Source organism: Symphalangus syndactylus, chromosome 10 (assembly GCF_028878055.3).
Source record: "Symphalangus syndactylus isolate Jambi chromosome 10, NHGRI_mSymSyn1-v2.1_pri, whole genome shotgun sequence".
NCBI lineage: Eukaryota > Metazoa > Chordata > Mammalia > Primates > Hylobatidae > Symphalangus > Symphalangus syndactylus.
Genome location: NC_072432.2, coordinates 32,337,584 through 32,355,389, shown reverse-complemented (window position 1 = coordinate 32,355,389; position 17,806 = coordinate 32,337,584). Strand labels below are relative to the sequence as shown.

Genomic DNA, 17,806 nt, shown 5'->3' with positions numbered 1-17,806 from the left:
GACAACCTTTGGAGTTGTCAGTAGGTCCCTTTTACAATTTTCTGTTTTCATTTGGTTATTTTTATACAACTAATTTGTATCAGATATTTAATTTAGTATTTTATTCAGATCCTAAAAATCATCATTTAGTTTTAGCTGGTAAGTAATAAAGTACACATCCAATAATACACTCACATAAAATTTCAATCAGGCTTTATAATAAATGCCTAAGAGCTTTTTAAAAGCGGTTCAGTTAACGTCCTGGGCAGAACAAGCTAATTAAAAGGGTTAAGTAATTGCAACAATTAATTTCCTTATTAATTTTTTTTTGCAATAACAGAATTTGGCTGACAATAATTAACTTTAATATTAATTTTGATATTACTTCACTTAATCAAACAGGGCAATTTAAAATTCATTTCAGAATGCCATAGAGTTAGTAATTTATAGGGCAATTAATATAGTCAGCCTCTGCCTGAGCTATTATCATTTTATGGGATGGTTTCTTTACAAATATGTAACATCTTGCTTTATGTAAGTTATATAAGTTACTGCTGAAATTTTAAATAGTTATATTGCTGCATAGGATTCATGTTAAAATAACATGTCACTTAAATGAGTGTTAAGATTTAATCTATTAAAATAATCTCCTTTTTATTATTTCATTCACTTAAGCGTATATACACATGTGACTTACAAGTAAATGTATTTTGGGATATGGGCTTAAATGCCTTATCACATTTCATGTCCAGTGTGTTTTGTAAAATATTAGTAAAGCATCAGTCATGATAGAGGCTTCAATCTATTTGCGTTTTTTAAAATAATTATGAATATCTGTAGGTATATTTACTTTTGAAATATGAACTAGTCTAGTCCTTCTCTATTACCTGCGATGCTGTTAGACTTAATCTGTTTGGATTCATGTTAGTTAATTTTTAAAAAATGGGGGGATATTTTAAAGTTTCTTCATTACCAGGAAAACACTCTTCTCATGCTTCTTTTTAGGTACCAAATCATGGCAGAAATCAAAATGACTATGTGACAGTAGTTAATATGAAAAAAGATCCTGTTAAAACTAAACATAGATAAACCACTATTTAGGAGGATTGTATAGTCATTGAGTTGTCGTAAACCAAAGTAGGGTTAAAAACTTTTTAATACCTATTACCTCTATCAGAGTAATTTGAGAAACAATTCAAACTAACCACCTACCTCTGAGTCAATATTTGTGATATATATATTATTTTTGCTACAGAGGTAAATGGATAAATCCCTGGAAATGGCTTCTCCCTGTTTATGCCAGTTGCTCAGGGTAGGTCTTCATCAGAAGGCTTCTCAGGAAGGCCTCTCCAGAGCACAGTCACACTAGGGCAGTGTGGGATGGGAGCAGATCCCGAGATCTTTGAAAATTAGGAAACAAGTTCAGAGTAGGGAGTTAAAATAGTCACACTAGGCATTACATTTAGACAGATGTTTTATCCTATCATCTTATACTGCCATATGTAATTAATGACAATATAATATGTCCAGAGATTTAAAAAACTCCTCATTTATGTAAATCCTACTTATTCAACAATGATATGATTCCCTTCTTGGTTGCACATCACTTTGCAAACTACCGTCTGTGCCATCTGGCCTCTATCCAGTAGCTCTATTTCTCACATGCCTTTCAAATCCTTAATGACCTTATATGGAGTCTGTGGCTATGAATGCATGATATATGGAATTATTAATGATCTTAAAGATAATTTTAGAAAATATATGCTATCTGGCAAATAATAAATTATCAGGATAGTTTACCTCAGAGCATAAAACTATATTTTAAAGTTAGCAAATGACTTAAATGACCTCTATTTCTTCTCTTTTATGATTAATAGATCCAGAAACTAGCTATCCCCCATTCCCCCACCTTGACTTTCCACACATGACTAGGAAACTGACAGGAGGACTTTTCTTATTCTTCAAGCCTGGTCCCTGGCTAAGACATAGAAAACGAAGGTTAAAAGCCCACTTTGATCCTGTATATCAAGGACTGTACTGTAGACAGAGACAATGTGTTTCTCTACCAGGGATGTTTTTCTGAGGAAGGTTGCCTTGAAGGTGAAAGGTAACTTAAAATATAGCAAGAGTTCCTGAAAATAGCGATTCTCCCCTCAGAGAAGAATGCTCAAATGCATTCTTTTTTTGAAAGTGTGAAGAAGGTGAGGAGGTGAGAGTGCCATTCTCTAAGGGCTGATACTAAGTGGCATTTCCAAGTAATAGAGTCAGTAGTCAGTTTAACCGACATTTTCAGTGCTTCATCTTTGTACCCCACACATCATATAATACAGTGACTGACCCAAAGTTGGTCTGCAATAAATATGTAATGAATTGAAATTGGTGCCCTTTACTCTCTCTATCTGTATATGGTGAGCAGAAAAATAGGCAAAGAATCAGAAAAGCAGAATTGCAATTTTAAATCTGCCTTTTACTAGCTATGTGATCTTTGCAAAATCTTCACTTTTCTTATTGTTTTGAACAATGACATTTGGATTGAATAATCTTTAACATTCCTTTTACTTTCATAATTTATAATCTACAGAAAATATAATGACCCTATGATGATTGAATCAATGATGCACTAGTAAATGTTATTGACTGGCTCTCAAAAATAAATAAAAAGTTTTAAAAAGAGCCTGATTTGGAATATTTGCCTATTTCTATGGTGTAAATACCCCTGACATGGCTGATTATAAGCTACTAACCTGAGATCACTGACCACGGAGTTGAGAAGAGATGAGAACATTCAGCTCTTTCAAGCTACTAGGAGCCAGTTCCAGAGCAATACAGGACTTAGAATACGAAATCATTCTACTCTATAGGACTGAAAATATGCTAATACAATTGAGAAAAAATTAATAACAGAATAAGAATAGGTTTCCAGGTTAATGAGAAAATTAAGTCTCTTTTGCAAGGATTATCTAAGGTTTTAGTGCTAGTGATCACACTAGTATAGTCTTAAAAAATGGTAGGCCATGGTACTGTTTCTTAAGTCACATCCATATATAATGAGAGTAAAAGTTGAATCTTTTAGCTTGGCAGGAAGCAACATTTAGAATCTGATCTAATGCTTTAAATGCATTTGTTATAGCTCCAAGATTAGTCATAGGCCAAGACAGAACAGTGTTTTAACCCCCACCACCCAGGGGATTAATATCTAGAAATGTTGGCAATACAGTGCTTTGGTACCAATTAGAACAGAACAGTATTTAGAACTGTTTATTAGAACAGATCAGTATTATTGAAATGCTGCAGACAATGCAAACTAATAACAGGCCCTCTGAAAGGAATGAGAAAGGATATTAAAGAATAACAACTTAAGAGGAGACATTAGGCCTGAAAGTCACAATAGAAGCTATGCATATCACAATCTATCTATGGAACACTGAATATGCCAAGATCCAAGTTTAGTTTTCATGTTACAAACACTTATCATAAGGCATTAACAAGAAAATTACTCAGAAAAGATATAAATACATGTGACTTTATAAAATATGGCTAACTTTTAAAATAGCTATTTACAATGTGTACTGTTTCTAATATTGTATGAGATAAAACTGGATTACAAAACCTAAAGGTTGTGTGTGAGCAATTACATATCCTGTTAAATGTCAAGTATCAGTTAAAGTTTGAAACTCTTCACCATTAGTTTTCCACATAAAATTGAAGTTGGTAGCTTTGAAGAGTGTTTGGTCTTGACATTGAACATCCAAACTAAAATCGATCATAAATATTACCATTTTGCTTCCAAACTGATTTAATCAATATTTATCAAGAAAAATGCATTATTTGGTTAATAATAGCTGTATTTTGGGCCAGCATGTATAACAATGGGATTACTAGTTACAACTGATAAAATGAAATATCTGCCAACCCTGTCTATATAGTCAAGGCAGCAGTCTTCTCTCCTTGTAGTGGATTTTATTAAATGAGACTACTGAATAAGATTTTTTTTTTTTTTTTTTTTTTTTTTTTTTTTTTGAGACGGAGTCTTGCTCTGTAGCCCAGGCTGGAGTGCAGTGGAGCGATCTTGGCTCACTGCAAGCTCCGTCTCCTGGGTTCACGCCATTCTCCTGCCTCAGCCTCCTGAGTAGCTGGGACTACAGGCGCCCACCACCACGCCTGGCTAATGTTTTGTATTTTTAGTAGCGATGGGGTTTCACCGTATTAGCCAGGATGGTCTCAATCTCCTGACCTCGTGATCTGCCCGCCTCGGCCTCCCAAAGTGAATAAGATTCTTTTGAGATGCTATAGAATCCTTTTGATACTAATTCCCAAAGGAATATTTTTTGGTAACTATCTGGAGGAGGAAAGCACAGGAATTGAACAAAAATCTGGTACCACTGTGTCCTCTAAAAGTTTTATATAATTCATTGTTTTCCTTTTAAAGTGCACTAAAGCCTGTTCTAAAATCAGGAACTTACCCCAGACTTTCCACTGAACAACTCTGTCTATAATAGATTTTTCTTCCTTCATCAAGAATAACCAGGCGAATGACAATCTCCTCTGTAGCTCCCCTAATTTGGCAGGAAGTTATGTCTCGTCATTTCATGGAGCGGAGTTCCTTGAGACTGTCACTTCATAAGAGGTCTTAATTAGAACTCCCACCCAGAAGGTCCAAAGCTATGTCTTCTATTTCTATATGCATTCCAAAACCCGAGTTCCTAGGGCTTATATTGATACTGGATATCCCACGGGCCTAAAAGCTGTGCCTTTCAGGTCCTTTTCATTTCTGACATCAAGAAATTTCTTTCTTTCAAACTTGGTTAAGCATTAGTTATTTTTAATATGCTTTTTGAATCTAACATTTCTGTATTTTGAAAAGAGGATGCAACTAGATTAAATTACCTTATTTTGGAAGTTATCTGCTCCAGCTTCTAGAATTATCAGATTTTAGAGCTGGATGAGACTTTAGAGATCCTTTTTTCACTCTGTGAATTGAGATTTCAATTTATTTCTATACTATCAGGTACCAGGTAAGTTTGGCAGTTGAAAAAAATTACCACAGGTTATTTTTATTTTTCTCCCTTCAAAGAGATTCTAAAATTGATTAGAGATTCAATTTTATATTAATTGAGCATATCCAATGTGGTGGGTAGCTGAAGGTAGCAAGAGGTATAAATTATAGCTCCTGATCTTCAGCTCATATTTTAATAGGGGCCTAAATATAAACAAACAATTGCAAAATGATTAATAAATCTATTATTAGAAGTATGAATGGAATGCTTTGGTAGATTTGAGGCTCTTAATGCAGCATGGGGAAGCCAGAGAAGACTGGAGGAGGTACACTGTTGTTGCTAGATTATCAAGAGTTAATAAGTATGTTTATGTATGTGAGTTTGTGTGTGTGTGTGTGTGTGTGTGTGTATGTATATCTGTGTGGGCTGGTGGTGGTAGTTATGGCATCCCAGGTAGAGCCAGAAACAGTGCTGATAGTCATCGTGTAGGAATCAATAATATATTAAAAAGGAACTCAAATAAATCCTGGGTTATATACGTTTAATCTAACAAATAGTTGTTGAGGTCAACTTTGTTGGTATCATCCACCATGAAATAACATGCCCTGTGTATAAACATGGCAGTGATAGTGTGCTCTTTCTTACTTCACTGTTGAGAATATTAAATATTATAATTTTCATGTTTAAAAAACTTCAATTTCTTGGAATAAGCCTAAATGTGTCAAGTTTTAAGAAAGATCAAATGCAAAATCATGACAGAGGATTGCTACTATTATCTTCTTACATAGCTCTCCTCACAAGGTCTTCATTCTCTCCTACTACCTACCACCTTATTCAACTCAAATCACTGCCCCTCCATCCCTCTGATTCTCTGCTTTCTCAGTAAGGCAATGTTAAGACTCAGAATGATCATCAATGCTGCATTCTGATTATGAACTCGGGTAAGTCATCAAAGATTGAAGGAAAAGAATAGTAATTGCCAGGACAGGAGGTCTTAGTATTTCTCTCAAGAGGATAGACAATGGCCCAAAAACAATGTTGGTGAAATCTTGGTAAATATTTGTTCTCATTAATTCTCACATTTTTTCCCTTGTAAACTAGGTAAGGACCACAAATGATATAACTATGGATTATATTAGTGTCTTAGACATATATAGTAGGTATTCAAAACATATTTGGTGAATGACCAAATAAATTGAATAAACCAAACAAAACAGGATGGGTCCTGGGACAACTGGATACTCATATGCAAGAATGAACCTGGACCCCTCACTCCATATACAAAAATTTATCAAAGACCTTGGGAGGGGTTAACGTGGAATACCTGCTGATCAGGTAGACAATTGCATACAATGAAAGTATTCTGGATAATAGTGGTTGCACAACTTTGTGAATACACTAAAAACTACTGAATTGTACATTTTAAAAGGATGAATTTTATGGTAAGTATATCTCAATTTAAAAAGTAGATGCAAAGAAAAAATAAAATAAAATAAACAATAGCAGCAACAACAAAACCATGGCCCAGATAGCTGAATTGAGGCTCTTATTGAAATGTTCTGCCTAGGCAGTCTTAACATTGGAGTGGAATATAAGTTATAGATGAATGAACACTTTTTAATTAAAACAAAATTGAAGATAATTAAAGGATATGCTATATTTCATATATATAAGAGGCATATTTTTTTCAGATTTCTGAAATGGGAATGTATTTTTTTTTTTTTTTTTTTTTTTGAGACGGAGTCTCACCCTGTTGCCCAGGCTGGAGTACAGTGGCCCTATCTCGGCTCACTGCAACCTCTGCCTCTCAGGTTCAAGTGATTCTCCTGCCTCAGCCTCCTGAGTAGCTGGGACCACAGATGGGTGCCACTATGACCAGTTAATTTTTATATTTTTAGTAGAGATAGAGTTTCCCCATGTTGGCCAGGCTGGTCTCAAACTCCTGACCTTGGCCTCCCAGGGAATGTGTCTTTTAATTGACAACGTGTCACAATTCATTTGGCTTCATTTTTTTTTTCTTTGTGGTACCTAAAATTGTGAGATGTCTTAGATTTAATGAACTATAATACTCATTTTAAAAACAATGTGGCAGAGGCACAGGTTGTTAGCTGTACCTCAGTATGTACTCTCTTCTTCCCACACAGTAATAAGAATTTTTTTAGCTGGGGAAATGATCAACCACCCAAAGACTGTATTTCCAGTTTTCCTTAAAGCTAGGTGTGGCCATGCACCTAAGTTCTGGCCAATGATATGTAAGCAGAGGTAGTGTGTGCAACTTCTGGTTTATGACCTTAAAGGCAAGGAGCATGCTTCGATTCTTTTCCTTTCTTTTCTTCTGTCTTTCCTCCCTCCTTCTTTCATTTCTTCTTTTCTCTTCATCCCCTCCCTCCTTCCCTCATTCTCTTCTTCTAGATAGCAGATGTGATGGTAGAAGCTGAGGAGCCATTTTCATCCATCAGATGGATGCCACGTATTGAGGTTGGTAAAGCAATGAGAGAAGATAATGAGTTCTTAATGATTAGGAAACCAGTATACTAGCCCTGGACTGACTATACAGACTTTCGTGTGATAAAGAAACTAGAAAATTTGTTTAAGCCATTCATCTTTGCTACAGGAACTGACCAAATATTCTATCAAATATGAATGGTTTCTAAATTTCATTTTTCTGGGAGTAAGTATTACCACTTTCTGCAATGGGATAAACTCCACTTCCTCTACACACACACACACACACACACACACACACACACACACACACAAACCTTTTTTGGGTGAAATGAGTTACTAAATGTAGCATTTATTTATAAGGAATGCATTGTGAATAGTTTCTCAATTTTCATTATCATTGAAAGATGATGATTTCAGCCCACATTCAGTGTATGTTTCTAAATAAGACAATCAACAGGACTGTCTGTTCAGTACAATGGAGGACAGCTTTTTCAGGGCAACTGGGATTTCTTGATAATGCTAAATCTGTCTTGTCAGCTGAATTTCTTGGGCTTTCTGTGGCAGTGTGGTAAAAATATATGATCAGATTTCACTGTTAAGAAAATTCTTTCAGCAATACATTTACAGTCAAGTTTCTCACGTGGATAGCTGAACATGTGGGTTATGAGATTTTAAAAAATGTCTCATGACAAACTTTATGGAAATGCAACAACCTGGACATCTAGTTTTGTCTGAGAGTGGCATGGATATGAAGAACTGTGCTGTTGGTGCTGATGCCACGCTGACTTTTGGCAGTCACACTCTTGGTTCTTCATATTTGAGGAGATGGGACGGTGAGGAGGCCTGTTGGCTTTATTTTATTAATGCCGCCATCTAGAATACAGATTCTTGGATATTTCATCTTCACAAGGTGAGCTGCAAACTGGAAAAAAAAAAGAGGCAAAATTTTTAGAGTATATACAGAAGATATCTCCAATCTCATGTTTTTCTCAGAATTTGAAAGACAAACTTAATTTTAATGTTATGATTGCTGTCACTGCTGTAAAATAAGTTGTCAACTTCGTTATTAATATAAATTAAATCACTCTTATATGCTGACAATTTCTCTATCTTACGGAATAAATGTCTCTTTAGTTCTCTTTTATGATTTTTTTGAATGTGTGATACAGGGTAAACAATTCAAGTTCAGTAGAAAAGGGTATACAAGGAGAAGTAAACTCATTCCACTTCTGTTCCCAGTCCTCCCTCTCCAGAGGTCATTAATGTTACTGTTTTTAGGTATTCTTCCAGTAATAGTCAAAACAAGCTCAAATTTACATTGAAAAAATTTTGATATTATGGTCCACTTCAGTGTCCCATAGAGGGCCCATAAACCAGTTGTAACATGTTTTTGGAGCAATCACAACTAACATTTTGAGTCCACAAACACGGAATGAATTTGAAGGACAGATCCAGGAAGCCTTCTAGATGTCTAGCACAAGAGGACTTTGTAAAAGTTATCAAGACATATATGTATCCGACTTAGCTCAAATCTACCTAGCCAGGATCATCAATTGCCTTTCCTCATTCTTTGCACTTTATGCTAAAGCATCCCTGAACTGCGTGCCAATCCCAATATAGCATACTGCTTTATGTTCAGACCTTTTCTTGGGCAGATTGTCCAATGTTGGGCACATGCTCCATTTCCCACCAATTCCTGTCCCCTCTTTAGCTCCTCCTCAATAGTAACCCCCACACATAATCTCAAACCTGCCTAACTTCTATTCATTTTCCTGCTCAGGCACTTCCTTCTCTAGAGCTAAGTTGCCATTAGGGTCCCTGCTTCTCAGCTCCCAAAGTTTCTTGTATGAATCTCAATCTTTGGCCTTACCTCATTTATTTAAATTATCCATTTAAGAGCTTCCTTCTATTTTTTCTTCCTGGTACCTGGCACATGGTAGGGGCTCAATATGTTTGCTGGATTGAACTAAACTATGTCAAATGACCATAAAACCCAGGGCAAAATTATGAAGTAAATTAGTTTTTCTTTGGCTCTTTGGCTATTTTATCTCTGTTCCTTCTCTTTGGTAGTGTCCTATTCCTCCTCATTGAGTATTTGTGTCCTCAAGTTCTTTTCAATTACTGTCTCTACTAAAACCTGATCTTAGATCCTTCAATAAAAATGACTAACCTGCTCACAGTGCTATTGCTTCTTGGGGCTATTTGAAGCTTAATACTTAGTAAGATCTCAAGGCAGCAATCTAAACTTTAGTGTTCAAAACAATGGGCTGAGTGGTTTGGCCAGGACAAGTTCAAGGCTTCAATACCAGAGATTCTGCTTTATTGATCTGGGGCTCAGGGATAGGTATTTTTAAATAAGCACCCATAGATGATTCTAAAGCAGGTGGCCCATGGACAGTTTTTTGAATAATACTGTCTTAAGCCAAAAGGATAAAGGTCTCGGTCAGTAGGTGGAATACATAATGCTGGACCGGGATCTTAGCAATCTCCAAAACAACTCACATAAATGGGTCTTAGTGCTGCCGACCCTACTTATCTTCTCTGTGACTGTCTGCAGTGGCTCCACAGACTTTCAAAAGGCTGTTCATATGTCACATCCTAACAGATGGGAATCCTTGATAGTAACTAATGTTGAAGAGAAACAGTGCTCCTGTATTTCAAAAGGTGTCAAGTGAGCCGGTGTGAGCTGGTCTTCATCCTGTTCTTACTTCTCTTTGAACCCCAGTCCTTAAGAAGGAAAGCATCAGATTCATCTGCCCGAGTCATGTGCAGGCAGCACAGTCCCTGGTACCATATGATTACTGAAACATCTTGGCTGCATTCTCCTACATGCACAATTCAATTACCATTTAGGCCAGAATTCTAAGATAAACATAACATTACTGAAAAAGCCTTGTGGATAAGCAGTCTTAACTTTCAGTTCTTTCAAAACACTGTGGAAATCAGAAAATGAGTAAGGAAGGACTGTACATGCAACTAATCTCCCTTAAACTACGCTGTAGAGCTGGAAAGAGTTCTACTGTTATTGTAAAGAAGTCCCTAACAACTAGGCTGCTACTGAGCTGGAAAATAGTAGACAAAGCAGGCAGAACAGAGCACTTTGCAACAATCAGGTTGCTGCTGTGTGGGAGGTCTAAGAAGAGTAGAAACGGAGTGCAAGGAGATAGCAAATGTTTAGATGCCTTGAAAAGAAGCAGGCTGTGTTTAAGAAAAAGAGCAACTGTTGAGTTTTCACATAAGATTATGAGTTCTGCTCTTCTGATGCTCTGCTGTGTTTTCAATTATCCATGTTAAATACTGGCCCCTGGCAGTGAAACCATGACTGCATCTATTCTACTGCTATGGAAACATTTCTTTGCTTAGTTATTTGGTCACTCATTTATGAAACATTTCACTGAGCACCTACTAAGTAGGTACCAGGCACTGTTCCAGTTTTTGGAGTCCTTAGAGTTCAGTGGGGGAGATAGTAACAGACAATTAATACGAAGTAGTATGGGTAGCATAAAAGCAGAAGTTTAGGGATCTTAGCAGTCCAGAGTTAATAAGCCGAGTTTCTGAATTTAACAGGGGCTGGGGAGCTGGTTTCTTTCTTCTTTCCTTCTATTTCTCTTTCATTATTGACTCTTAAAGGGAATGAGAATCCAGATGTGATGGCCACAATTGCTATACTTATCAGACAATATTCTTTGTGGCTATAGCTTGACAGGTTAGGGAGGAAAGAAAAGGCTGTGAATGTGCTGGGGTAGATTTCCACAGTGTGAAATAAGTCACATCACACATGGAGGAGATATACAGTGGGACAGGGGAGAACCAGGCATCTAGGGTGTAGGGTTTCTTCCATCTTTCATTTTTCATCTGGCAGGGCTTTTGACTGCATACTCCACAGAGTGCAGACTCCACCCAGAAATTACAAATCTACACTTACTGAGCAACATTCTTGGTGGAGGTGGCAGGATATCATACTGAACCAGTGGTTATAAAGTCAGCAGAATCATCTGGTTGCTTTTAGTAAACAGCAATAACTGAGTTTGTTGCAGACTAATAATAAATAGTTTCTTGGGACAGGTTTCTGACATCAGTTGTTTTTAAAAGGGTCCCCCTTTCCCAGGTGATTCTAATGTATAACTAGCATTGAGAGTCATTTAATTAGATAATGGGATTCATTTGCAGGTCAGGTTTGTCTGGGACCTCAAACTGCAATTCCTATAGGTGTATGTGGAGAGCAAGTCACTTTGCACTAGAAGAGGCTGCTGTGTTTGTAGGGCTGAAATTTGTGAGAGCTGAACTTTATCAGACATAGTAGAATTTAATGTGAAACAGATTATTACAGATAAAAAGGGAGATTTCATAATGATAAAAATTCAATTTGCTGAAAAGATATGACAATCCTAAATTTGTAAGCATTCAATAACTAACACTCAGAATATAAAAATGTGATAGCACTGAATGGCAAAACAGACAAATCCATCATAATGGTAGGTGAAATAAGAACCAGAAAAAAATGGTAAGATGCAATATTTGAACAATGCAATTAACAAATCTACTTAAGGGACAGATACAGAACACTAATACCCATGCCTTCATAATGAAATTCTTTTTGAGTACATGTGAAACATTTCCAAAACTGACCATTCAAAAAAGCAAATCTCAGATTTTTAAAGGATTGAAATTATTCAGATTATGTTCTTTGATGACAGTAAATATTATGCTGGAAATCAGTAACAAAAAGGTGACTAGAAAAATCTCTAACTCTTTCTAAATTAAGCAATATGCCTCTAAATGTTACAGGTCAAAGAATTCACAATGAAAATTAGAAAACATTCTCAACTGATTAATAATGAAAATAACATAAAAACTCGTGGGTTGACACTAAGGCCCACTATAGGGCCACATCCCATGTAGAGAGAATGGGGGTCTTCAAACTGTAAGATCTATATAGCAACATCCCACATGAGGGGGCCAGATATGGTATCTCCTGGCACAGGATCTGGGGACTTCCAGACCCATTTTTGTAGACAGTACTCCATGTGGAGAGGGCAAAGCTTCTGTATTTTCATAATTCCTCTGGTTTTTAGGATCTGGTGCTGGAATTCATTTCTAGGATGTGGTTAGGTACACCTTAATACAGCAGTGTCTGAATGTGGAAGGTTCTTCTGGGTGCCACTCTATCTTGTTTTCTCTCTTTATCTTGCATCTGAACTTGGATTAAGAGACTGGCATGTTTGCCTGGAGAAAGCTAAGTTGTGCAGTAGCAGGAGAATAAGTGAAGAAAAGGGATTTTTAAGCAGCCACAGAGTAGTGTGGGTGAACTAAGGCCAAAAAATTAAAAGCTGATGATAGGTAAGATTCATGAGGTATGTAGAACAGAATCATGTCTCTCACTGGGCTCTCTAGGACACAGGTTTGGGAAGAACTCACAGTAGCAGCAGGAAACTAAGAAAGCTTTGGGGTTCTGGAAGATTTAGGGAGGAACACATGGCAGGATAATTAGGTTACCTGATATGACTTTGAAGTTGATACTGGAGACTGGACAATTGGCATGGACTAACTAAGACCCTGACAAAGCTCAAACAGAGAAGTCTTTTCTCTCTTCCATTTTATCTGGCCATTCCTTTCCCTCCAAATAATCCTACATTTGGGGTATGAAAATTTTACTTTTGGTTGAGCATGGTATTGAATAAAGAAACTGGCAATTATCCTATAATAAGCAGGTGTAGTAATACATTACTACATATAATAGCATTATATAATGTATAAAACTGGTTTTCATAGTAATAATATCTAATAACAATTAGGCAGTGGTTGCTGTATTTTCTTTTTTTTTTTTTTTTTTGAGACGGAGTCTTGCTCTGTCCCCCAGGCTGGAGTGCAGTGGTGCGATCTCGGCTCACTGCAAGCTCTGCCTCCCGGGTTCACGCCATTCACCTGCCTCAGCCTCCCGAGTAGCTGGGACTACAGGCGCCCGCCAACACGTCCGGCTAATTTTTTGTATTTTTAGTAGAGACGGGGTTTCACCGTGTTAGCCAGGATGGTCTCGATCTCCTGACCTCGTGATCTGTCCGCCTCGGCCTCCCAAAGCGCTGGGATTACAGGCTTGAGCCACCGCACCTGGCCGGTTGCTGTATTTTCTAATTTCACTTACAGAAATAAAACCAGCAGCAGAGCAAAGCCAAGAAGGTGAATATACAGGTCAGTAATCATTTTATACCCTACCATAGGCACTTGTGATAAGGAAGGAGAGGAACAGGTAATTCCAGCATATTAGTGTGTTATATACGAGAAAATGCTAATTATGTATTTTTAAAAAGTGGGAGAGTCTAGAAGAATAGCCATTACATGGTCCAGCTTTCTCATCCATGTTTATTTTATAAATAACTACTCCAATGGTATCTGGGATATTTTGAACCCACACTAATAGTATTCTTTAGTATTGGCCACAAAAAGGGTTCTAATAAACTTTTAACCAAGTTGTTTCTAATTTTCTTGGAACCAATCTTTGAGGTTAGGAAATTTGATAGTGTAAGGATTTTTATCTTAAAAAATATTTTTATAGTTTGTGTTACATAAGGAGATATATAGATATCTAGAGTGTGCTAACTCAATGTATTTTCATGTTTTAATTTCCTGTTACCCAAAGTTGCTATCTCTATTTCATGTCTTCCCATTCTTTCTCTGTACCTTTTTATTTTAAAAATAGTCAAAAAATATATAAATATAGACAAGAAAGGTATAATGAGCCGCTAGGTCCCCAACACTCAGCTTCAGCAATTGTAACTTGTAGCCAAATTGTATCATTTATTCCTTCCATGCCCTCTTCCTTTGTACTGTTTTGATGCAAACCCAGATATTTTATCATTTCATACATATACATGTATCACTGAAATAACAGGATTTAAAAAATATATACCCATAGTACTATCACACCTAGAAAAAGGCTCCAATAATACCCTTCCTGTACAATATAATCAAATATTCAGTAAGTGTTCAAATTTTTAATTGGCTCATAACTCATAAACGTCCTCTCTCTCTCTTCCCCTCCCTCTCTTTGTCCATCTGTTCATCCATAATTAAATTTGTTGAGTCAGGATCCAAACAAGGGCCACGCATTGTGACTGACGGACATCTTTTAAGACTCTTTTAATCTAATGGTTTGTCCTATCTCTTTTCATTTCTTTGCAAGAAGCCTATTCTCTCTTAATTCTCCCCCAAATTCTCCCCAAACTTTTATCTCTACCACTCCCCCAAAATACTCTTATTAAGACTGGCAGTAATCTCCACATTGTCACATCCAACTTTTAAAACTCATTCTGAATCTGACTTGGCCTATCAGCATCATATGACACATTTGATCATGCCCTCCTTTCTTCAAAACTTTCTTCCATTAGCCTTCAGTACACCAATCTCTCCTGGTTCTACTACCTCACTAGCTGTGCCTTCTCATCTCCCTCGGTGGATTTTTCTTATCTTTCTGACTTCGTGCCCCATTGCTTAGTCCTCTGACCTCTTCTCTATGTACATTCCTCCCCTAAATGATTTCATTTAGTCCCACAGGTTTAAGTCCTATCTATACACTGATGACTGTAAATTTGTCTTTACTATCTTCCCTGGAATTTAAACTCATGAATCTGCTTCCTCAACATCTATTAGACACTTTAGTAGGCTTCACAAACTCAACAGTTTCAAAGGGGAACACTTGATTCCTACCCTCCTTTACCCAATCCTCTCCTCAAGTCTTCCTTATCTCAGGAAATGGCAATTTCAGTCTTCTAGTTATCTAACTAATAAACCTGGATATGTTTCTTTTTTTCTTTACCAATGTATCCTGTAATTTTCAAAACATATTCAGAATCTGATCACTTCTCACTGCCTGCATTAATATTGTACTAACTCAAGTGATGGTTATTTCTTACCTAGATTATTGTAACAACCTATCAACTGGTCTCCCCTGCCTCCACTCTTTCTGCTATTGTCTAATGCTCACACAATGTGAGTGATCCTTTTAAAATATAAGTCAGACATTTCACATAACCTGTCACAAAGCATTTTAATGGCCTGTAGTTTTATTCAGAATACATTCCTAAGTCTTTTCCATAGTCTATGAGGTCCTACATGATCTGCAAATCTGCAAACCATTCCCCAACTCCTCATCATCAACCTCTCTAATCTCATCTCCTAGTCCAAAGCACCATCATCTCTTACTTAGATTACTGCAAGAACTTCTTGACTGACTGCTTCTATCCTTGCCCACTATAATCTTTCTCTACATGACAATCATCAAAAGAATGATTCTCCTAAAATATGAGTCGGATGATATAACACCCTTTGTTCCACATCTTCTAGTGGCTTTCCATCTCAAAATAAGAGCTCCACTAATCACTCTATAAAGAAAAGAAGCCATCAGCACTCTTTTCCCTCGTGTTAACCTTATTTGAGCATTTATAACCACTTCATATATCTATCAAAACTATAAATATGTATGTAAGTTTATTGATGGTCTCTCCCAAATATTGTAAGTTCCATGAGAGTAGGAACTTAATTTTACTTGTTACTGTTTCTCCCATACCTAGAACAGTGACTGCTAGTACATAGTATTTGCTCTAATATATGTTGAATAACTGATTCATTCATTCAACAAATACTTTCTGAGCATCTACTGTGTGTCAGGCAGTATGCTAGGGACTGGTTAAGCTGTTTTACTTCCAGTGGAGGAGGCGGAAAGGATTTTAGAGCAAATAATAAGGAATCTGACTGGCTCTGGTAAGAGTCAAATGCTAGTTGCTTTTATCTTTTACTAATAGAGTCTTCACCCAACTCTTGTATGAGCTGGACAGGCAAGATGATTTTTTAAAATGATATCTTTAAAAAGACATCTACACAAAAATATATTTATATAAAAATTTTGATGAAGTTTATAAATATAGAAATAATAAATGCTTGTGACATATGTTACTATATGTAACATATCAACTATATCCACCCACGATAGACAATATCCTCACTTCATTTCCACAGTTAAGGAAGAGAAATAGATAGAAGAGTTTAGAGAGGATGCAGTGAAAGTTTTACTTTCTACTCTTAGGCTCCATGCTATCATAATCAGACTCTCCTTATCTTTCTACCTTTGTCTGCAGCCAAAATTGCTCTGTTCAAAGAAGCCCCGTGCTTTCTTAGTTGCTTTTTTCTCAATGAGTTTGGCAATTTTTAGTGGATCACTCAATAGAAGCGTGAAAAAAAGATAAATGGATATTTTCATGAACAATTATAAATTTTCCTCTCCTATTTTACTCTCATATGTAATTCTAACAAAATCTCATAAGGATTAAAGGAAAGAAAGATAATTTAAAAATTTTAAAGTATAAATTTTAAATAGAAATGTCAAGACATATTTTTCCTATGGTGCATAACATCTTAGCATGAGTATAAATCAATGCAACTTCATAGTTTGGTTTGTTGAAAGTCCAATTATATATATATATATACACACACATACACACACACATACACACACACACATATACACACATATATATTTTTTTCTTCTCACATGTCAAAATGGTCTTTTCCTTTCCTTTCTCTTCTACTTCCCTTTGATCTCATTTTCTTTGTTAATTTCTTCTATCAATCACTTGCACTTATGCAATTTTTTCTTATTTATAAGCTAATTTATAATAGAGAGTGAATTTTTATGGTTTCTTGAAACAAATACAAGTTATTAATATATCTTTTAAGAGTCTTTTCAACAATCTCTTATTGAGGCTATCACCTGGAATTTGTCTTTCTTTCTAGAATAATTCATTTATAAGCTTTTAAAGGTAATTATGGAAATTACGGAAAATTATACCATAATTATGGTAATTATGGAAAATGAAACCCTACACCTTTTTTCATGTTCTGTAGAATACTGTTTATTACATAAATGGGAAGATTCAATATACATCTAGTATAAGTCTTCTTTGAATTCTAGTCTGAATCTCCAAATGCTCAGCTGATTATTTTTCCAGTGATGTACCATTAGCACTTCAAATTCGACATTTCCAAAATTAATCACATTCTTTCCAAACCTGTTATTCTTCTCTTCTCTATCTCTGGTAACAGTATCAGCAACCTCCCCAAACACCCAACCTGGAGACTTTAAGGTCTTTTTTTAATTAAATTTTATTTATTTATTTTGTAGAAACAAGGTCTCGTTTTGTTGCCCAGGCTGGTATTGAACTCCTGGGATCAAATGATCCTTCCTCCTTAGCCTCCCATAGTGCTAGGATTACAGGTGTGAGCCACCACACCCAGCCAAGGTCTTATATCTGTCTCTAAGTTTCTCTCTCTCTCTCTTTATATATAAATATAGATAGATAGATGTAGATAGACATATACATATATTTTAA

The 17,806-nt window shown here is 36.1% G+C and overlaps 1 protein-coding gene across 6 annotated transcripts in view; it reads right to left on the bottom strand.

Annotated features, from left to right (window-relative positions):
• Nucleotides 1-3,221: 3,221 nt before the first annotated feature.
• Nucleotides 3,222-17,806, bottom strand: part of TBCK (TBC1 domain containing kinase) — a 270,052-nt gene continuing 255,467 nt past the window's right edge. For all 6 annotated transcript variants that reach the window (XM_055296817.2, XM_063611122.1, XM_063611121.1 and 3 more), the window contains one exon: nucleotides 3,222-8,346. In XM_055296817.2, the coding sequence (XP_055152792.1) occupies nucleotides 8,236-8,346 (111 nt within the window). In that variant the 3' untranslated portion in view covers nucleotides 3,222-8,235. The remainder of the gene's footprint in view (nucleotides 8,347-17,806) is intronic.